The following is a 23,545-nucleotide window of genomic DNA, read 5'->3' on the forward strand; positions in this document are numbered from 1 at the left end:
CTACTCAGACTACATCCAATTTGCTATCACAGTGCCATCCATTTTGTCACCAAAGCCCCATATATTACCCACCACTGCGACCTGTATGCTCTCGTTGGCTGGCCCTCTCTACATATTTGTCGCCAAACCCACTGGCTCCAAGTCATCTAGAAGTCTTTGCTAGGTAAACCCAGCCTTATCTCAGCTCACTGGTCACCATAGCAGCCCCCACCCGTAGCACACGCTCCAGCTGTCATGCAGGTGAAAGAGGACCCAAAAGCGACTTAACAGAAACAGAGTTTATTCAAGTCCAAACAGAAAACGACAAATCCTGAATCCTTAACAGGAAATGTCCAAACAGGGAATAACAGAAATCCTCTAGTCTGTAGAGGGGAATAACAGGAGAAGCGGCCACAGACTGCAGGTCGCTTCGGGTAGGCGCAGGCCGTAGCTGACAGAGACACCTGCTCACACGCAGCATCTGATGAAGGCAAAAACACGACAGGACAGGGCGATACACAATCACAGCACGGTGAATTCTAAACAAGGAACCGACAGGACAGGAACGGAACACAAAGGAAGAAATAGGGACTCTAATCAGGGGAAAGGATCGGGAACAGGTGTGGGAAGACTAAATGATGATTAGGGGAATAGGAACAGCTGGGAGCAGGAACGGAACGATAGAGAGAAGAGAGAGCGAGAGAGTGAGAGAGGGAGGGGGAGAGAGAGGGATAGAAAGAGGGAAAGAACCTAATAAGACCAGCAGAGGGAAACGAATAGAATGGGGAGCACAGGGACAAGACATGATAATAAATGACAAACATGACAGTACCCCCCACTCACCGAGCGCCTCCTGGCGCACTCGAGGAGGAATCCTGGCGGCAACGGAGGAAATCATCGATGAGTGAACGGTCCAGCACGTCCCGAGACGGAACCCAACTCCTCTCCTCAGGACCGTAACCCTCCCAATCCACTAAGTATTGGTGACCCCGTCCCCGAGAACGCATGTCCATGATCTTATGTACCTTGTAAATAGGTGCGCTCTCGACAAGGACGGGAGGGGGAGGGAAGACGAACGGGGTGCGAAGAAAGGGCTTAACACAGGAGACATGGAAGACAGGATGGACGCGACGAAGATGTCGCGGAAGAAGCAGTCGCACAGCGACAGGATTGACGACCTGGGAGACACGGAACGGACCAATGAACCGCGGAGTCAACTTACGAGAAGCTGTCGTAAGAGGAAGGTTGCGAGTGGAAAGCCACACTCTCTGGCCGCAACAATACCTTGGACTCTTAATCCTGCGTTTATTGGCGGCTCTCACCGTCTGTGCCCTGTAACGGCAAAGTGCAGACCTCACCCTCCTCCAGGTGCGCTCACAACGTTGGACAAACGCTTGAGCGGAGGGAACGCTGGACTCGGCAAGCTGGGATGAGAACAGAGGAGGCTGGTAACCCAGACTACTCTGAAACGGAGATAACCCGGTAGCAGACGAAGGAAGCGATATTCTGCCCAGGGGAGCTGTTCTGCCCAAGACGCAGGGTTTCTGAAAGAAAGGCTGCGTAGTATTTAATCGTCTGATTGGCCCTCTCTGCTTGACCGTTAGACTGGGGATGAAACCCGGAAGAGAGACTGACGGACGCACCAATCAAACGACAGAACTCCCTCCAAAACTGTGACGTGAATTGCGGGCCTCTGTCTGAAACGGCGTCTGGGAGGCCATGAATTCTGAATACATTCTCAATAATGATTTGTGCCGTCTCCTTAGCGGAAGGAAGTTTAGCGAGGGGAATGAAATGTGCCGCCTTAGAGAACCTATCGACAACCGTAAGAATCACAGTCTTCCCCGCAGACAAAGGCAGACCGGTAATGAAGTCTAAGGCGATGTGAGACCATGGTCGAGAAGGAATGGGGAGCGGTCTGAGACGACCGGCAGGAGGAGAGTTACCCGACTTAGTCTGCGCGCAGTCCGAACAAGCAGCCACGAAACGGCGCGTGTCACGCTCCTGAGTCGGCCACCAAAAGCGCTGGCGAATAGACGCAAGAGTGCCTCGAACACCGGGATGACCAGCTAACTTGGCAGAGTGAGCCCACTGAAGAACAGCCAGACGAGTGGAAACAGGAACGAAAAGGAGGTTACTAGGACAAGCGCGCGGCGCGCAGTGTGCGTGAGTGCTTGCTTAACCTGTCTTTCAATTCCCCAGACTGTTAACCCGACAACACGCCCATAAGGAAGAATCCCCTCGGGATCAGTAGAAGCCACAGAAGAACTAAACAGACGGGATAAGGCATCGGGCTTGGTGTTCTTGCTACCCGGACGGTAAGAAATCACAAACTCGAAACGAGTCGAAAAACAACGCCCAACGAGCTTGACGGGCATTAAGTCGTTTGGCAGAACGGATGTACTCAAGGTTCTTATGGTCTGTCCAAACGACAAAGGAACGGTCGCCCCCTCCAACCACTGTCGCCATTCGCCTAGGGCTAAGCGGATGGCGAGCAGTTCACGGTTACCCACATCATAGTTGCGCTCAGATGGCGACAGGCGATGAGAAAAATAAGCGCAAGGATGAACCTTATCGTCAGACTGGAAGCGCTGGGATAGAATGGCTCCCACGCCTACCTCTGAAGCGTCAACCTCGACAATGAATTGTCTAGTGACGTCAGGAGTAACGAGGATAGGAGCGGACGTAAAACGTTCTTTTAGAAGATCAAAAGCTCCCTGGGCGAACCGGACCACTTAAAACACGTCTTGACAGAAGTAAGAGCTGTGAGAGGGGCAGCAACTTGACCGAATTACGAATGAAACGCCGATAGAAATTAGCGAAACCTAAAAAGCGCTGCAACTCGACACGTGACCTTGGAACGGGCCAATCACTGACAGCTTGGACCTTAGCGGAATCCATCTGAATGCCTTCAGCGGAAATAACGGAACCGAGAAAAGTAACGGAGGAGACATGAAAAGAGCACTTCTCAGCCTTTACGTAGAGACAATTCTCTAAAAGGCGCTGTAGAACACGTCGAACGTGCTGAACATGAATCTCGAGTGACGGAGAAAAAATCAGGATATCGTCAAGATAGACAAAAACAAAGATGTTCAGCATGTCTCTCAGAACATCATTAACTAGTGCCTGAAAAACAGCTGGCGCATTGGCGAGGCCGAACGGCAGAACCCGGTACTCAAAATGCCCTAACGGAGTGTTAAACGCCGTTTTCCACTCGTCCCCCTCTCTGATGCGCACGAGATGGTAAGCGTTACGAAGGTCCAACTTAGTAAAGCACCTGGCTCCCTGCAGAATCTCGAAGGCTGATGACATAAGGGGAAGCGGATAACGATTCTTAACCGTTATGTCATTCAGCCCTCGATAATCACGCAGGGGCGCAGAGTACCGTCCTTCTTCTTAACAAAAAGAACCCCGCCCCGGCCGGAGAGGAAGAAGGCACTATGGTACCGGCGTCAAGAGACACAGACAAATAATCCTCGAGAGCCTTACGTTCGGGAGCCGACAGAGAGTATAGTCTACCTCGAGGAGGAGTGGTCCCCGGAAGGAGATCAATACTACAATCATACGACCGGTGAGGAGGAAGGGAGTTGGCTCGGGACCGACTGAAGACCGTGCGCAGATCATGATATTCCTCCGGCACTCCTGTCAAATCGCCAGGTTCCTCCTGAGAAGTAGGGACAGAAGAAACGGGAGGGATGGCAGACATTAAACACTTCACATGACAAGAAACGTTCCAGGATAGGATAGAATTACTAGACCAATTAATAGAAGGATTATGACATACTAGCCAGGGATGACCCAAAACAACAGGTGTAAACGGTGAACGGAAAATCAAAAAAGAAATAGTCTCACTGTGGTTACCAGATACTGTGAGGGTTAAAGGTAGTGTCTCAAATCTGATACTGGGAAGATGACTACCATCTAAGGCGAACATGGGCGTAGGCTTCTCTAACTCTCTGAAAGGAATGTCATGTTTCCGAACCCATGCTTCGTCCATGAAACAACCCTCAGCCCCAGAGTCTATCAAGGCACTACATGTAGCACCCGAACCGGTCCAGCGTAGATGGACCGACAAAGTAGTACAGGATTTTGATGGAGAGACTTGAGTAGTTGCGCTCACCTGTAGCCCTCCGCTTACAGATGAGCTCTGGCTTTACTGGACATGAATTAACAAAATGTCCAGCAACTCCAAATAGAGGCACAGGCGGTTGGTGATCCTCCGTTCCCTCTCCTTAGTCGAGATGCGAATCCTCCCAGCTGCATGGGCTCAGTCTCAAAGCCAGAGGAGGGAGATGGTTGCGATGCGGAGCAGGGAAACACCGTTGATGCGAGCTCTCTTCCACGAGCCCGGTGATGAAGATCTACCCGTCGTTCTATGCGGATGGCGAGAGCAATCAAAGAGTCCACATCTGAAGGAACCTCCCGGGAGAGAATCTCATCCTTAACCACTGCGTGGAGTCCCTCCAGAAAACGAGCGAGCAGCGCCGGCTCGTTCCACTCACTAGAGGCAGCAAGAGTGCGAAACTCAATAGAATAATCCGTTATGGACCGTTCACCTTGGCATAAGGAAGCCAGGGCCCTAGAAGCCTCCCTACCAAAAACTGAACGGTCAAAAACCCGAATCATCTCCTCTTTAAAGTTCTGGAACTTGTTAGAGCAATCAGCCCTTGCCTCCCAGATAGCTGTGCCCCATTCTCGAGCCCGGCCAGTAAGGAGTGAAATGACGTAAGCAACCCGAGCTCTCTCTCTAGAGTATGTGTTGGGTTGGAGAGAGAACACAATCTCACACTGCGTGAGAAAGGAGCGGCACTCAGTGGGCTGCCCGGAGTAGCAAGGTGGGTTATTAACCCTAGGTTCTGGAGGCTCGGCAGGCCAGGAAGTAACAGGTGGCACGAGACGTAGACTCTGGAACTGTCCAGAGAGGTCGGAAACCTGAGCGGCCAGGTTCTCCACGGCATGGCGAGCAGCAGACAATTCCTGCTCGTGTCTGCCGAGCATGGCTCCTTGGATCTCGACGGCAGTGTAACGAGCGTCTGAAGTCGCTGGGTCCATTCCTTGGTCGGTTCCTTCTGTCATGCAGGTGAAAGAGGACCCAAAGCGACTTAACAGAAACAGAGTTTATTCAAGTCCAAACAGAAAACGACAAATCCTGAATCCTTAACAGGAAATGTCCAAACAGGGAATAACAGAAATCCTCTAGTCTGTAGAGGGGAATAACAGGAGAAGCGGCCACAGACTGCAGGTCGCTGGGTAGGCGCAGGCCGTAGCTGACAGAGACACCTGCTCACACGCAGCATCTGATGAAGGCAAAAACACGACAGGACAGGGCGATACACAATCACAGCACAGTGAATTCTAAACAAGGAACCGACAGGACAGGAACGGAACACAAAGGAAGAAATAGGGACTCTAATCAGGGGAAAGGATCGGGAACAGGTGTGGGAAGACTAAATGATGATTAGGGGAATAGGAACAGCTGGGAGCAGGAACGGAACGATAGAGAGAAGAGAGAGCGAGAGAGTGAGAGAGGGAGGGGGAGAGAGAGGGATAGAAAGAGGGAAAGAACCTAATAAGACCAGCAGAGGGAAACGAATAGAATGGGGAGCACAGGGACAAGACATGATAATAAATGACAAACATGACACCAGCAGGTATATTTCACTGGTCACCTGCAAAGCCAACTCATCCTTTGGCTCTCTTTCCTTCCAGTTCTCTGCTGCCAATGACTGGAACTAATTTCAAAAATCACTGAAGCTGGAGACTTATATCTCCCTCACTAACTTTAAGCATCAGCTGTCAAAGCAGCGTACCGATCATTGCACCTGTACATAGCCCGTCTGTAAATAGCCTTCCCAACTACCTCATCCCAATGTTGTTATTTATTTTTTTGCTCCTTTGCACCCCAGTATCCCTACTTATACATTCATCTTCTGCACATCTTTCACTCCAGTGTTTAATTGCTAAATTGCAATTTTTTTCGCCACTATAGCCTATGTATTGTATTGCCTTACCTCCCTAATCTTACTACATTTGCACAAACTGTATATAGAGTTTTTCTTTTGTGTTATTGACTGTACGTTTGTTTATCCCATGTGTAACTCTGCTGTCTGTGTCACACTGCTTTTCTCTATCTTGACCAGGTCGCAGTTCTAAATGAGAACTTGTTCTCAACTGGCCTACCTGGTTAAATAAAGGTGAAAGATATATATTTTTAAAACAGGGTATGGTAGTAGGTGCCAGGCTTACTGGTTTGTGTCAAGAACTACAATGCTGCTGGCTTTTTCATACTCAACAGTTTCCTGTCTGTATAAAGAATGGTCCACCACCCAAAGGACATCCAGTCAACTTGACACAACAGTGGGAAGCATTGGAGCCAACATGGGCCAGTATCCCTGTGGAACGCTTTCGACACCTTCTAGAGGCCTTGCCCCAACGAATTGAGGCTGTTCTGAGAGCAAAAAGGGGGTGCAACTCAATATTAGGAAGGTTTTCCTAATGTTTGGTATACTCGGTGTATATGTAAACAATATGAGTAATTGTTTTATTGCAGGTGAAACTGAGAGATGAAGATACCACATTTGCTCTGAAGTGTATTAAAAAGCAGCACATTGTGGACACAAGACAACAGGAGCACATCTACTCTGAGAAGAACATCCTTCAGCAGACCAACTCACACTTCATAGTCAGGTCAGCGTCATGTGCTCATGCTGCTCTCTGATCCTCAAGGTTTATCCTCAGACAACAATGCCCATTACAGAGTCCCCAAAGCATTGTAAACATTCAAAGCGTTTTACTCATGCTTTTCTTCAATCTTTGACATGGTTTTCCCAGTGTACTTTGCACGATACCTGTTTGTAGCAGTGTGAATGATCTCCAATATACCCAATCATCCAGACTGCTATCACCTGGAATGAAACAGTGAAATGGACCTTATCACAATCACGTTCACCCCAAGAGCAAGAGGGAGACAAGCCATATTGATGTTTACAAGGCCTCCCATGTAAAACATCTCATAGGTTTTGCACTCTATTTTCTTTCACCAATTGCTTTTTGAAAGATGCTCTTGTACTGTTTGAGGAAAAAGGACATACAATATCATGCAATCGCAGTAGGTCGATTTATGCAAAGTAGGACCTCGTGTGTCCGCTGAATGCATAAATGAACAGTTGAGTGAAGGACAAATTCATTGTCGTTCAGATCTATGAAACAGAGAAGAGAGTGATTGTTTTTAGTCACAATGGAAATTAATAAAGCATGTATTGTATTCATCTAGTATATGAATAATGCATGTTTAGAGTGCGGTTTCAAACAGAAAGTCAAATGTGTAATATAAATGAGGCAGTAGTCTTCCCTACAAACTGTCGATGATTTTTAAGAGTTGTATGATTTTTTTACAAATATTATGCACATGATCTTGAGTTTTCGACAAGGGGACGTTTTTTCCCCAAGCGATATGGTTCCATTGCCATGACTCCCATGACTTGAAAGTGAAAGGTCTCATTTCACTGAATAGCCCATACAGACAAGCCTTTGTATCTTCGGTCAGCTCTCAGATTAATAGGGGACTGTGGAAGTGAAGGGTGTTGACCTTGAGATAAGAAGTGGTTCATAAAAGAAAAGTTTGAACTTTTTCCTCTTAAGAGAGAGGGAGAGATGCCCCTCTGCATGTTCTATGGTCCGGGAGGAGTTGCTAAGGAGTCCCTTTAAACAATGTCCGTTTGTTTTGTGTCTCAACATTGAGTGTAGACTGAGGTTTGATTTATTTGCCCTCTGACATTCAAGGACAAAGGTCCTGGGCAAACACAGCTTCCAACTGCCACCCAGAAGGAGGAAAGGAAAAGGAAAGTTCCATTTGATGGCCATCACCATCCTCACACTTCTCTCTTTTCCCTCTCTCAAAATGGTCCTTTCTCTCCATCTGCTTTCCTAGAGTTGTTCTTTGGGCCTCAATTGACAAACAGGTCCAATGCGAAACAAATGGCAGCTTAACTGCTTAAAAGTACATCATCCAAAGAAATATACTGCAGAGCAGAAGACCTCTGTCAATAATTCATGTCTTTAAGAACTCCAGAACAGTAACGTTAGTATTGTTCAGATGGTCCTTGTGCACTAAGTCCTCTTAAATGTCACTTTGTGTTCTAGGTTGTTTCGGACATTCCGAGATGACAAATATGTGTACATGCTACTGGAGGCCTGCCTGGGTGGGGAGCTGTGGAGTGTACTACGGGACATGTGAGTGCAGGTTGTTTTACATCTGCGAAAACACCCAAAAGCCTGGAATCAATGATGCCAATCAATCATCAGTATTAAGTCCTAGTATGTGTCTGAATGTTGGTCTTGACTATGATACAGGAGTTCCTTTGAGGAGCAGACAGCCCGCTTCTGCATTGCCTGTGTCCTGGAAGCCTTTGACTACCTCCACGCCAGAGGAATCATCTACAGAGACCTGAAACCTGAGAACCTACTACTGGATGCAGAAGGCTATGTCAAAATGGTAATAGACCTTAATTTGATCACTGCTCATTTTCAGTTGTTTGTACATAGTCATATACAGTATGTTCATGTTACAGTATCTGTCTGTTTCCTTAGGCAGACTTTGGTTTTGCTAAGAGGATAGGCCTGGGGAAGAAGACATGGACGTTCTGTGGGACCCCAGAGTATGTGGCTCCAGAGGTCATCATGAACAAGGGCCATGACTTTGGAGCTGACTGTTGGTCTCTGGGGATCCTCATCTTTGAGCTACTGACTGGCAGGTGAGTCACTATGACAGTCTGACATGTGGCTCACAGTACTAGTAAAAATGGTGCTGCTCTTGAATTTGTCTCTACGAACACTTCACTTTGAGAGGAGCCATTAGGCATTAGGGCCCCATTCGGCAACCATGGTAACCAGCTTGACATGGCGAGGTTGAGTGTATGAGAGACTATTTGAGATAGCTTTTTGGGCTGCATTGGGCTGTTTAAGTGTTTCCAGCATGTCCATGAAACCATGTCTTTTTTTATATAGTCACCATTAACAGGAACCCTAAGTTTCTGTTTTGTACGTATTTTAGTCCACCCTTTTCCGGAACTGACCCCATTAAGATCTACACCATGGTCCTCCATGGGATTGAAAAGGTTGACTTCCCCAAGAGGATCAGCAAGCGCCCCGATGACCTTATCAGGAGACTCTGCAAGTATGTGGTTGTAGCATTACAAACTGCTGCTTTGCTTGCCAATAGAAGTGTTGTCAGGGACAGCTTACTATTAGTCATTTTTATTAATCACACACATACAAACACACACTTTTTGGGGAGATGGGAAATTTTAGATTTTAGGCTATGCCTATTAACCCAGTAGGGGATTGTGCCTCTGATGATAAGAGGCTGTAGTTGAATGAACTAAGCAGTGTATCTGTCTGTCTACATTGTTTGAGGTAAAGCCAACACAAAAAACAATACTATGTAGTGCAACCCTTATTTGCATCACCATTTCAGATGACAAAATTACATGTTTATATTGTACCGATAGGCTACTGGATAATGCTAGTGAGCACCATGTTTCAAACCCTTTGACCAGCTCAGTCACACAGCAATTGGGCCTGTAGTAATTGACCAGACAAAAACCATTGCGAGTAATTGGTCCATGAGTGGCCTGCATTGATGTCATCAGGAAATCACATGTCAAACCAGACCAGCTTTGAATCAAACAGTCTGCGTCATATCTACTGTACAATATCAATCTGCTTTCATGTGTTTAGGGTATTAGCTGCAATCACATTATCAGCATTCTGTTTGTCCAGATGGTTGTCAACAATAACTGACCCGTGCATCATTTCCTTCTCCTAGGCTTAACCCTGTGGACAGGCTTGGTAATAAGAAGAACGGCATCATCGACATTAAGAAACACAAGTTGGTCCACTTCTTATTAATGAAGCATCATCAACACCACTCTGCTCCTAGACAGATCCAATATCCTAGACACTCATCAGCTATTGTGATACTAATTATGCACCATACAGGGATACAAGCACTATTGAAATATATCATTTGTCATTGGTGTTCTTTAACGGATTAATCCATTGATGGATTTCTGGTCCAATGCAATTCGAATCCAGCCCAGGTTTAACAGCTTGCTCAGTGGTGCCTTCATAACCAGTTGGCTACCCAGCTAGCAGATTTGGTTCCTTGGAAGTTGTGGAACCGTATGTTTTTGGTTTCCCATTGGATCTCGGAACGAAGTCATGTGTTTCCTGACCGATTTTAAAAATAAAATAAAAATTCTAAGAATGGAAGGAAATGTTGCTTGTCTTGGGAACAAAAGTTTTAGGTTGCAGGGAGGTTCTGAGAACATTTTACTATGGTTCCCTGAAAGTCTTCCTGGGAGATATTATGTTTTATTAACCTTCTGAGACCAGAAAAAGTAGGTTATTTGAAGGTAAGTAAATAATGTTTTATGAACATTCTCCAAATTTAGTGAATGTTTTGAACAACATTTTTAAATATGTTCACTGAATGTTTCAATTACACTGCTATCTTAGTTTAGCTGTTTTGAACTCCAAGCAGAGAGAGAAATTCATTTGTAATGCAAACACTTATTTTTGTATTGTGACACAGCATCAGTGAGATTCAAACTTATGATTTTCTGTTTTCTATCCATGTAATGAGTCCACTGCGCCACCAGGATGGAGCTAACATACAATGTTTTTTTTTTATTCATACAAAGCTATTCATTTTAGTCTATTCAAACAGACCCCATTTCAAAGGAAACGAGCACTCATTAAGATCAGCTGTGGCCAATTAGGGGCGCAGCCAACACACCTGAACACCCTTAACAAGAGTGAGGATAGAGTTTTGACGAGAGGGGAATGTATATGTTTTTATTTTTTAGAACGTTACTGTTTTCTTGTGTTTTTTTATTGAAAGTTTACATAAAGTTCTGATTACTGTTTTTTAAAATAACATTCTTAGAATGTTCTCTGAACTAGAGATGTGCACGGTTATTTGAATAATAAAATACTCATGTGAGCATTTATTTTTGGGCCCAAACATGTATAGACCTATTTTAACACTGAAAATTAATATATGCATGTGACATTGTTACATACAAGGATATATCATGACATTTCAAATAATCAATTTAATAAAACAACAAACTTTTCGATGTAGTTTTTATGACATGCGCCCCATAAAAAAAGACCGGTAGCCATCCGGTAGCATTCACTTGTGTAGCTAGTTGTTTATGTTGGCCAATCAAAGCATAGCAAATGTAGTCCGAGTTCACTAATGCAATGCAAGATGGAATAAAATTACGTAATTAAAAGTTAGCGAAATGAGGAGTAGGCTACAACGAGCAACCAACTGGTTAGCTGTTGTTTTATATGAATGGGGTTGGGGAGAAAGTGCAAAATGTAGCCTTAATCAACCAGTATGGCTAGGCTACTCCAGTCAATACATTCACTATTATATGGGATGATAACTTGACTTTATATAGAACTAGGAGGAAACCTGTAGGAAATGTTATGCTTAGGTACTGAAATTCCAAGGAAGAATGTTGTTTCTTAATAAAATTTTCTGAACTATTTGAGAACATTCCCAATGTCAAACTAGTTGGAGAACGTTCCTAGAACATGACCAAATATGAATTTAAATGTAACCATGTTTGACCTTTTAGAAACGTTCTGATAAATTAATGAAATACCAAGAAAATTACTTTTTTGTTGTTGTAAAGTTCCTTGAATTTGCTGAGAATGTTCCAAAGCCAAGCAACTGTCCTGCACCATACCCAGAACGTTGTGGGAATGTTGTATGCAAATAACCATAGGACAACCACACTCTCTAAGAAACATATGGTTCTCAGAATGGTATGTGCTAGCAGTCACTTAGAGACATTGGGCTAAATATATCAGAACCGTATTACAACTTCCATTGATGTCAAATTCTCACTGCACTGTGCAAATAATTGTGTGATGAGCACCTCTCCCTCCCTCCTCTTCAGTATCATGTCACAACACGCAGTATTGCATAACAAACAGCACTTTCACCTGGGAGCAATTAGCTGTGAGAATGGGGGGTGCAGTTGTCCCCCTACTCAGCAGAGTAGAGCCTTAATAGACCATAGGACTGGCAGAGCTGGCTTCTTCTTAAGTCATCAGGGCACTAATGTTTGAAGCAGGAGGAATATGCTTTTGTTTTCAACTGACTGAGCAAATGATTAAAATAGCGAGTGCCATTTTGACTTATGTTTTGTGTTTGGACAGATGTGCTGTGTAGGCGAATGATATTTGTTAGAAATGGTATGAAAACATTAGTGACCCTATTAGCAGACTGATGCCATTCTGTTTTTGGTGTTGCTATGATTGCATTCTCGTGTGTGTGTGTGTGTGTGTGTGTGTGGCTTCCTGTAGAAGAATTGTATTTTTTTCCCACTGCTTGAAACAGGGTCCTGTAGGGTGAGAGCTGTCTTTGTGGAGTAACTTGTGCATATATGCAATATCTACAGTATACAGACTGTGCTGTATTGTATTGGTTCTGGTGTAGTGTAGACACTGGGGGATGATGGGATCTGTAGTTCTGAAAATGAACAGCTGCCTCTTTGTGACATCCTGCAGGTGGTTCCAGGGCTTTAACTGGGAGGGGCTGAGACGCCAGAAGCTCATATCGCCACTGAAGAGAGAGGTGATGTGTAATATTACATTTACCACCAAAAAAAAGACTACATGGCTGCTAAAGAAGTGCTTGGATGTGACTGTATCTGACTGGTGTTCTTTGCTGTTCCTCTTCCCAGCTGAAGGGGCCGATGGACCACAGCCACTTTGACATCTTTCCCCCAGAGCTGGAGGAGACACCAGATGAGCTGTCAGGCTGGGACAAGGACTTCTGAGGTGCCCCTGGAGCCTCTACACCCTAAAGCCTTTTGTCTATATAGGTGGTGTACCTCTACTACCTGACGCTAGTGTTCCGCTAGTGCAGTGAACTGTGCTATCTGCCTTAAAAACAATCAACTCCACAGAAGCAGCCATGACTGAATACTGTAATCCCATCTCTTCCCCGTGGTTGCCGTACTTGCCATACATTTGACATCATGACTGCCTGCCTGTTACTGCCTTTCTTGCCTGCAGACGGAGAAGATTGCCTCCTTAAGAATTGTGTTTTAGGTTTTTGGCCGGAAGAGCAGTGTGTGAAGTGCCACATGAAACTCTCATGAGACAACAAGGACATTCATCAAGTGATTGAAAGACTGAGTGCCAAAAACCCTCATCTCAGTCCATTGGGTTATTTCCCTCAGACAGCAACTGATGGAGGACAATGGAAATCAATAGAAAAGCTTATTTATTGTTACAATTAAAACCATTGCGTTTTTGCTTTTGGCTTTTTTCAAGGTTTTTAAAGAAGTGAACCAAAATGAGGTTTTATACATTTCAAAAAAGCCTCTTATGGACTCGGACCAATCACAATGAGAAAAGCTAAACAAAATATGATGTGATTAAATGAGTAGCAGAAATCAGACCAATTGTCCTTGCCATATCACACTCAATACATACCACACACAATACTTCTGAAAAAAACCCTGAAGCAGGCCAAAAGGCAAAACACATTGGTTTGACAATAGAAAAGCTGAATCTCCTTTCAACTTCAGTTTGCACCTCAATTAATTCACCTTAGTTGACGAGCGAAGTAGCGGCAGTGTTCCCTTCCCTTCTTTCCCTCAGAGTGATGTGCCTAATTTGTGTCCTAAACAATAACGACAACCTTCGAGGATGTTCTCAGCCTTCCAAAATGTAGATACATTTGGCCATGTAGTGTATGTGGACACCTGTTCATCGAAACATCTCATTCCAAAATCATTGGCATTAATATGGAGTTGGTCCCTCCATTGCTGCTATAACATCCTCCACCCTTCTTGGAAGACTTTCCACTAGATGTTGGAACATTACTACAGGGACTTGCTTCCATTCAGCCACAAGAGCATTTGTGAGGTCAGGCACTGATTTTGGGCGATTAAGCCTGGCTCACAGGTGGTGTTCCAGTTCATCCCAAAGATGTTCAAAGAGGTTGTGGTCAGGTCTCTGTGCAGGCCAGGCAAGTTCTTCCACACCGATCTAAACATACCATGGACCTTGCTTTGTGCACAGGGGCTTTGTCCTGCTGAAACCGGAAAGGGCCTTCCCCAAACTGTTGCCACAAAGGAAGCACAGAATCGTCTACAATGTTCCCTTCACTGGAACTAAGGGGCCTAGCCCGAACCTGCCCAGGGACTGCGGTTGAAAATTAGCCGGCTGGCTAAAACAGGTACTTACTGAAATGTTGATTACTGTGCACTGTCCCTTTTTCCTGTAAAAGTAAAATAAACTCAAACAATGAAAAACAGCCCCAGACCACTATGCATTGGGGCAGGTAATGTTCTCCTGCCATCAGCCAAACCCAGATTCACACGTCGGACTGCCAGATGGTGATGCGTGATTCATCACTCCGGAGAACGGGTTTCCACTGCTCTAGAGTCCAATTGCGACGAGCTTTACACCACTCCAGCCGACGCTTTGCATTGCGCATGCTGATCTTAGGCTTTTGTGCAGCTGCTCAGCCATGGAAACCCATTTTATGAAGCTCCCGACGAACAGTTCTTCTGCTGACGTTGCTTCCAGAGGCAGTTTGGAACTCGATAGTGAGTGATGCAACCGAGGACAGATGTTTTTTTTATGCACTACGCGCTTCAGCACTCGTCAGTCCTGTTCTGTGAGCTTGTGTGGCCTACCACTTCATGGCTGAACCGTTGTTGCTCCTAGATGTTTCCACTTCACAATAACAGCACTTACAGTTGCCCGGGGCAGCTCTGGCAGGGCAGAATTTGACGAACTGACTTATTGGAAAAGTGATGGCGCCACATTGAAAGTCACTGAGCTTTTTAGTAAGGCCATTCTACTGCCAATGTTTGTTTATGGAGATTTAATGGCTGTGTACTCGATTTTTATACACATGTCAGCAGCGGGTGTGACTGAATTAGCTGAATCCTCTAATTTGAAGGGGTGTCCACATACTTTTGTCCATGCAGTGTATGTTTATATTTAATTTTTGAAATTGTGCTCTAAATGTTTATCAAATGTATAATCAGACCTATACACATGCTTTGTACTTCGATCATACCTTATCTGCCTGAGGTGGTCTTATCAAAATATGTAATATAATTTCTCTCACTAATCCTCAGGACAGCCATTATTGTATTGTTATATAATAGGTTTGATCCAGCTTGGTTGGGAAAACGGTGCATTAAGTCATGAATCCACTTTATTCCCAAAGGGGCCAGTTTAGGGAATTAGTTGAGTAAAATTTCCCAAAATACAGTATGGCATGTGTACAATTGTATCACTAACTGATGGAAGTCATTATGGTTGTAAATGATCTATAAATGAAAATGCATTGTACTGTAGATACAAAACAGAAAGATGGGCCCTATATTTAACCGAGACAATAATTAGTCACATTGCATTGAATGTACTGGAAATTTGTGAGTAAGGATATATTTCCCTTCCATTCATGTTAAACAGTTGTTGGTACTAATTTTTATTTTTTATTTTTTTAATGCAGTCATTACTGTATTTTACATAACTCCTAAACTAATGTGCACTCTTAACTTATTGAGCAAAGCTCTATTGCATTATATGGTTTTGTAGATGTTACCAAAATGAACCCAATATTTATTCTGTTTATAATAAAACATATTTTCAATACCTGATACCTCTTTAAATTTTACACGGTTGTTGTTGCTCTTGGATGTAGTCACATAGCCATGGCAATGACATCATAATCAATTGAAAAAACAACAAATATTTCAGATGCATGACAGACTGACAACCTTTTACAGCAATATCATTGCATGTCATTTTGGGGTGGGAAATTACTTGTAATTTTGTCATTGAATTGGCATTATTTGAAAATGTGGCTTTGAAGAAATATCTGTTTTGTAAACCACTGAAATTGTACTTTACAAAGATTTAAGGGAAGCAATGACACCCTCATCTGACCAGCTTCATGAATCGCAGCCATCAGAGGTCCAGAGCCAAGAGAACAATGCCTCTAAACAGGTAGTCAAAAATAAAGATTTCAACCTTTCTTTGGGAGAAAAGATATCTGTAAAATTGTAACATCTACAATGTAAGAGAAATCAGGGATCCACAAATAGAAAACGGTGACCCGTGATTGATGTTGTTTTGTGTTGCTTTGGAGGGTCCCAGAGACAGGCCTGTGGTGCAAGTTCTATGGCACATGGCCCGGAGGGGAGCTGAGGCTCTCTGCAAGACTCTGACTGGCTCAGAAAGAGAAGGTATTGTATACAAGGCAAGTCCTAATACCTTTAGGAATGGAAGGAAGATGTGAATTCTCAGGTAGTGTGGTCCTTCCCAATACATACAGGTTCAGATGAGGGAATGCCCCAGCAAGACTCAATCTCAGAGGAGATGTATTTCCCTTGCTATGAGGTACGAGGAGTCAGAGTTGGCCCAAAGACACGTTATACTGCATTTATTCAGGGGATGTACTGTTGTGACCTTGTTAAACGACTGTACCTCCAGAGCAGTGGGTGCTTGGAGAGAAGCTTCTCTTTGGGCGACACAGATGTGAGAATGTACCCAAACTCCTGGAGGTGAGTGTTCTGCCAAGAATTGAATCAATAGTGCTCAATATGTCCAAAGCTGATATACTACCTTGTCTCTTTGACAACCAAGCTGACAAGCCAAGCATGACTCAGGAACATTTACACTTGGTGAAACGTCCCGTTGTACTCTTTATTCACAGACCCTACCTTTCAGAAAGTGAGGATGATGCCTTCATCAACATCAAGCTCAGTGCGATCCGTCAAGCATTTGAAGTAAGCAATCCCCTGACTAGTCATTTGTCAGCCAGAGACACATAGAGCTGAACAGAGCGTCACCCATCCATGTCTGTTTCCTGTACCAAAGCTCATTCTCAGAGACCCGGAGGCCAAACACTTCCTGAAGGAGACAGGAAAGAGCCTGATAGGAGGGCTACTATCTTTAGCAGGGAAGGTATGTAGCTTGTAATATATCCACCACACCCTCTGGAAATTTACTGAATAAAAATATAAAAGCAACAATTTCAACGAGTTACAGTTCATATAAGGAAATCAGTTAATTGAAATAAATTCAATGGGCCCTAATCTCTGGATTTCACATGACTGGGCAGGGGCGCAGCTATGGGTGGGCCTGGGAGGGCATAGGCCCACCCACTTTGGAGCCAGGCCTAACCAGTCAGAATAAGTTTTCCCCCACAAACAGGGTTTATTACAGACAGAAGTACTCCTCAGTTTCATCAGCTGGCCAAGTGGCTGGTCTCAGACGATCCCGCTGGTGAAGAAGCCGGATGTGGAGGTCCTGGGCTGGTGTGGTTACACGTGGTCTGTGGTTGTGAGGCCTGTTGGACGTACTGCCAAATTCTCTAAAATGACGTTGGAGGCGGTTTATGGTAGAGAAATTAACATTAAATTATCTGGCAACAGCTCTGGTGGACATTCCTGCAGTCAGCATGCCAATTGTGCGCTACCTCAAAACTTAACCCATCTGTGTCATTGTGTTGTGTGACAAAACAGCACATTTTAGAGTGGCCTTTTATTGTCCCTAGCACAAGGGGCACCCATGTAATGATCATGCTGTTTAATCAGCTTCTTGATATGCCACACCTGTCAGGTGGATGGATTATCTTGGCAAAGGAGAAATGCTCACCAATAGGGATATAAACTAATTTGTGCACAATCGTTTAGAGAGAAGCTTTTTGTGAATATCTAAAATGTGTGGGATATTTTATTTCAGCTCATGAAACAAACACTTGTTCTGTTTACATGTGGAGTTTATATTTTTGTTCAGTATAGATGTTCCGCGAGAATAAATGCTTCAGTAGGTATTCAATACTTGCATCCATTATATTAGCTGCCATCTACTGTAAGAGCTTGGCATTTATCGAGACAAGCCCCGCAGTGTTTGAACAGTAGTTGTAACTCTCCCTGCTATGTGACCTTGTGGGTTTAATAGGCCTGTATGTCTCTCAGTGGGTTTGTTCATAATTCTCTATGCATCGCACATTTGTTCCTGAATTCTTCTGGAGGTGGACATTGGAAAACAGCCTATTTTCCTCAGAAGCCCCACACAGTGAATATCAGATCTGACCCATGTTGGAATCATGCCATTAGAAGCCTCTGAGTGTTTGTTTGTTTGGTTGTGTGTTGATCTCTGTAGAGCTCGGAGGGCTTTGGTCTGGTATGGGAAAAGCTCATGGCATTCACTGAAAATCCAACAAACTGGCCAGACATCGTTGACGAGTGCCAGGAGGCAGGGGTGAGCTGCTGCCATGGAGACGCATTATATCAGTACCATCCAAGCTCTCACTTTTATAGGACCATATGCTATTGTAATCATGTTATAACATGAATACCCACTTTCAATTCCTCTCTTTTTAATATTACTGTTAAGTTCTATTTTGTTGTCCATCCCCCACATAGCAATACATCTGGCTGTATATGTCTGTTAAATATTGTTCATCACAGCTCCATGTGAACTAATACTAAAGTTATTAGACCTACTTGTACTGTTGAGTCTGTGGAAACCTGACTTCGATGTGAAGGGAACAGTACGGTTTTCCCTGCTGTACATCATCCACACCAGAGAAAATGTCCCTCCATATTTCACTGAACAATGGCTCTGCTCCCTGCTTGCTATCTCTAGATGCACACCGTTGGCTTTTATGACATATTTTACGAGTCCATTGTGCTGAAGGTGCTGGAATGCCAGGAGTACATTCCAGCCATCTTAAAGCCAACTCTACGCACCCCGTGGATCTCAGAGGGCACTAAGAAAACAGTACGCTTTTTTAATTCTCATAATCAATAGCAAATAAATGTTGTAAATGATACGTGCACTCAGCATTGATTTATAATGAGATTACTAAAGGCGATTTAACATCCTATCACAATGATATACCGTATGTGTGAAGGTGAAACTTTTACGTTCACGTTCAACATGCAATAAGGTGAACCCACCCCGACTGTCACTGTCTGTTTTAAAATGTCTTCACAGACTGTGATGTTCTATGCCTGGTCACAAATTAAGAAGAAGAGGGAGTGTTTAATGGTAGGATGGGAAAGAAAAAAACTGTTGCATGGCTGTTGTCTGTATTTTTATTATCAACACCGGAAAGGTGTGGGCAAAAAGACATTCAAGTAGTATTAATATTTTTCATTTATCGTACATGCATTACCACATATTACCAGGAGATGTCAGCTTGGTTCTGATGTAATGTATCCATGTGTGTCCGTAGAGGCCTGATGCGCTGTACCACCATCTGTATGAGGTGTTTGACTACACAGACCCAGTGATCCTGTGGGCAGCCTATGGACCACAGAGCAAGACCAAAGAATTCTACATCCTTCTTAGGGTATGTGACTTGTCATTTGGTATTTTATTAGGATCCCCATTAGCTATTGCGAAAGCAGCAGCTACTATGGAGTCCACACAGAACAAGACATAATACAGGACAGTAACAGCTCAAGGACAGAACTACATACATTTAAAATAAGAATATAGAAATAAAAAAAGGTCTTGTACTGACAAAATACTGAGAAGACCGAGAGACCCTATTGGACAGTGGTTCCCAAACTTTTTATAGTCCCGTACCCCTTCAAACATTCAACCTCCAGCTGCATACCCCCTCTAGCACCAGGGTCAGCACACTCTAAAATGTTGTTTTTTGCCATCATTGTAAGCTTGCGACACACACACTAGGCAATACATTTATTAAACATAAGTGTGAGTTTTTGTCACAACCCTGCTAATCTGAAGTGACAAAGAGCTCTTATAGGACCAGGGCACAAATAATAATATAATAACAATCAATCATTTTGCTCTTTATTTAACCATCTTACATGTAAAACCTTATATGTTCATCAAAAATTGTGATTAACTCACCACAGGTTAATGAGAAGGGTGTGCTTGAAAGGATGCACATAACTTTGCAATGTTGGGTTGTGTTGGAAAGAGTCTCAGTCTTTAAATAATTTTCCACATAGTCTGTGCCAGTATTTAGTTTTCATGCTAGTGATGGCCGAGAATCCACTCTCACATAGATACGTGGTTGCAAAGGGCATATCAGTGTCTTAACAGCGTGATTTTCCAAGGCAGATACTCTGAGCGCAGCCCAATTCAGAAATCTGGCAGTGGCTTCTGATTAAGTAAAATTTTCACAAAACTGCTTGTTGCAATTTCGATGAGGCTCTCTTGTTCAGATATCGGTAAGTGTACTGGAGGCAGGGCATGAAAGGGATAACAAATCCCATTGTTTGTGTCATCTGTTTCGGGAAAGTACCTGTGTAATTGTGCACCCAACTTACTCAAGTGCTTCGCTATGTCTCACTTTTCATTGTTCGTAAGCTTGAGTTAATTTGCACACACAAAATCATACAATGTTGTCCTTGTTAATGCAGACAGAGAAGAGCTCCAACTTCTTAATCATAGCCTCAATTTTGTCCCGCACATTAAATTTAGTCCCTGTAATCCTAGATTCAGACATTCAGGCGAGAAAAAACATCACCCAGATAGACCAGTCGTGTGAGAAACTCGTCATCATGCAAGCAGTCAGACAAGTCAAAATTATGGTCAGTAAAGAAATCTTTAAGCTCGTCTCTCAATTTAAAAAACGTGTAAATACTTTGCCCCTTGATAACCAGCACACTGGCAAATGTTGTAAAAGCGTTACATGGTCGATGTCCATATCATTGCATAGTGCAGAAAATACACGAGCGTTCAGGGGCCTTGCTTTAACAAAGTTAACCATTTTCACTGTAGTTTCCAAAACGTCTTTCTTGCGGTCAGGCGCATGCAAGCCTTTCGGTGGATGCTGCAGTGTACCCAAGTGGCATCATGAGCAACTGCTTGCATGTGCGTTACCACTCCACTATGTCTCCCTGTCATGGCTTTTGCGCCATCAGTACAGATACCAACATGAGCAGCAGCTAGGTTTGGCTACATACAGCTACGTTTGGCTACATACAGCTACGTTTGGCTACATCAGTGGAATTCTCGTGAGACAGTAACGCTTAATGTGATTGGATGTTAATTATCTGACTAGACTATCTGTATTTCACATAGTGTTGTTATTTCGCTGAACACTAGATGGTTTAATTTTATTTTTGTCAGTGAAACGAGGCTACTCGGGCGGGGGAAAAAACCTCACCCAAATGTATAGCCCCGATCAATGAGTTTCCCTTCATCTTCTCTATAGTGACAGATACCCTTCTGTGTTTTCAGGGTCGGATTCTGTCTTTTATCCAACAAATGTTCAGCCTGGACAGAAAGAAGTATGAATCTCCCGAGTCACTGGCTGTGAAGGTCCTCTCTAATTGGAAAAGGCTGGTCCGCTTCCTGCAGTTCTTCCTGGATGAGAATAAGTATTCATTACTTATTAGTATGAATCATAAAGAGAGGGGAATCTCTGTCTAAGCACACACAGTTGAGTGTATCGTTCCACTTATTTGCAAGATCAGCTAACATGATTTGCTTCATATCCTGTGAGGGGTCAGTGAGTGATTTAAAATGAACTAAAAGCACAGAAGCACACCATACATTTCATGTCTTAGGAAATTTCAACTTTATTTTGAAAAATAATTTTGAATAATGATGCAATATGCATATTGAGATTTTTCATCCATTGCAGTAAATTGTACAATATACAATATACAGATATCACTATCTTTTGTCTTTAGTTACCAGCCCGACAAATGTATCATACATATTGACAGCCTTTACTGCCTCTCAGTTGCAACACATTTATATTCTACTTGATTAGACTATTTAGAGGTACATGAATTCAGTATGATACAGTTAGAGAATGAGTACATGATTATTTTAATAGGACTACATGATGACATTATGTAGAACTCATTAGTGTTGTACTACACTCTAGTTCACGTTGCTGAAGTACATACTGGATAACTAACTATTGTTTGCGTTCTTTCTGTGGGATTAGTGTCTTGTAAAATTGGATTAACTCCATTCCTGTCATTTACACAATGGACAGTTTTGAGCAGTTGAAATTAGCTGCTGCTGTTTTTCAGGTAGGTGTCAAGGCTTTAAAGCCAATTTAATAATCCTTTCCAAAGTTTTTGTGTGAAACCTACCTTCTCTAGTTGCCCAGTGAGATTTCCAAAGCACTGTGGCACTTGTTTCGCCTGTCTGTTATCAAATAACCTCATAGTGATGTAGAAAAGCTAAATCACTGTTAGCTAGTCAAACCAGACCAAAAACAATATATATCTTGAAGATGAACAAGCAACAGCAGACTCTGGTAAATCACATCTTGTAGTCATATCAATTGATGTAAAAATATATATATATTGACTGTTTTTTTAACAAATGTTTGACAGGAACATTAAAATACCTTAGGGAAATGCATCAAAAATGTCATCGTAACATCTGACAGCAGTTTTTTATTTATTTTATCTTTAGGGATCTTGAACCTCTCTCTCCAATAATGATAGCTTTCCATCATATAGACATAGGAATTTACAGACATAACTCCCTTCCTGTACAATCATACTGACTGTACACACACTACATGAACACGTGTTATGTACAGCACAATCACACAACATATATACCACAATCTGTCATCCATCTATGGTCCATATTGCAAACACCTAGCCTATATAGGCCTACACTCAAAACAAGAAGATAAATCGCACTAAATATGTTGTATAGATTCTGCAAGTACAATTCTGAAATATGTACGATATGTGTACGATATGTGTACGATATGTGTATGTTTCACATTTGTTCATGGGAGCATGACTTGTCTTACTGTAGACTTCTCTCTCACATAATGGATCACGAGACATTTGTAAATAATGTTATTCTGCAGCAGCCATGTTCAATTGGGAGCAGACTTTACCATAGACGAAAGCACGATTCAACAAGCAGCCTTTTCTAATGTACTCTATCTAATCACTGTCAATGATAATCCAAGTCTTTATTTCCACCCCAGAATATTGTCTATTTCTTCGATGAAACTACCACATCAAAGAGTTATTGTTTGCTCCATCAACACACCGTATTGAAATGTCAGCCTGAATGAATAAACTACATTTAGAGAAGACATTAAGCTACCATATGAATTGTATAGAAAACGAGTATAGTACAAGATTAAATCATTTATATCGTTTTCAGGTACGTTGTGGAGTAAATGCTTCTCTATTCTCACATACATACCAATGTTCCCTTATTTGAAACAATAAAATCCCTTATTTTAGAATTGTATCGCAAGAGAGAGAGATGTCTATGACCATCCATCTTTTTGTTTTCTTTTCACTCCTCACTCAAATGTTGTCATCCATCACAAGTGTTCTTTCTCTCATCCCTCCTTTCACTCTCATCATATCCCAGTCCAGTCAAGAATCTGTTCAACTTCACTTTGTCCTCCTCTTCAGGGCTGTCTCTTCCCACTTTGGGCCATCTGTTTCGTATCTAGGTAGAAAACAAAGACGTTCAGTGTTTAAAAAGTGTTGCCTCTTCACCTCTATGGATAGCTTTAAGA

The 23,545-nt window shown here is 43.1% G+C and overlaps 2 protein-coding genes across 3 annotated transcripts in view; one reads left to right on the top strand and one right to left on the bottom strand.

The window, feature by feature from the left end:
• Positions 1-14,105, top strand: part of LOC124040785 (cGMP-dependent protein kinase 2-like) — a 24,309-nt gene extending 10,204 nt beyond the window's left edge. The window contains exons 12-19 of one of the 2 annotated variants that reach the window (XM_046357882.1): positions 6,530-6,666; positions 8,122-8,211; positions 8,332-8,473; positions 8,569-8,732; positions 9,032-9,154; positions 9,806-9,868; positions 12,568-12,634; positions 12,744-14,105. In XM_046357882.1, coding sequence (XP_046213838.1) covers positions 6,530-6,666; positions 8,122-8,211; positions 8,332-8,473; positions 8,569-8,732; positions 9,032-9,154; positions 9,806-9,868; positions 12,568-12,634; positions 12,744-12,839 — 882 coding nt within the window. In that variant the 3' untranslated portion in view covers positions 12,840-14,105. Of the gene's footprint in view, positions 1-6,529; positions 6,667-8,121; positions 8,212-8,331; positions 8,474-8,568; positions 8,733-9,031; positions 9,155-9,805; positions 10,322-12,567; positions 12,635-12,743 lie in introns of those variants that run through there. The other variant, XM_046357881.1, reaches the window with a different exon arrangement.
• A 7,482-nt stretch (positions 14,106-21,587) lies between these two features.
• Positions 21,588-23,545, bottom strand: part of LOC124041313 — a 29,988-nt gene continuing 28,030 nt past the window's right edge. Inside the window, exon 8 of the mRNA XM_046358772.1 lies at positions 21,588-23,475. The gene's annotated coding sequence lies outside the window, so the exon portion shown is untranslated. The remainder of the gene's footprint in view (positions 23,476-23,545) is intronic.

The sequence above is a fragment of the Oncorhynchus gorbuscha genome, linkage group LG08, assembly GCF_021184085.1.
Source record: "Oncorhynchus gorbuscha isolate QuinsamMale2020 ecotype Even-year linkage group LG08, OgorEven_v1.0, whole genome shotgun sequence".
Taxonomy (NCBI): domain Eukaryota; kingdom Metazoa; phylum Chordata; class Actinopteri; order Salmoniformes; family Salmonidae; genus Oncorhynchus; species Oncorhynchus gorbuscha.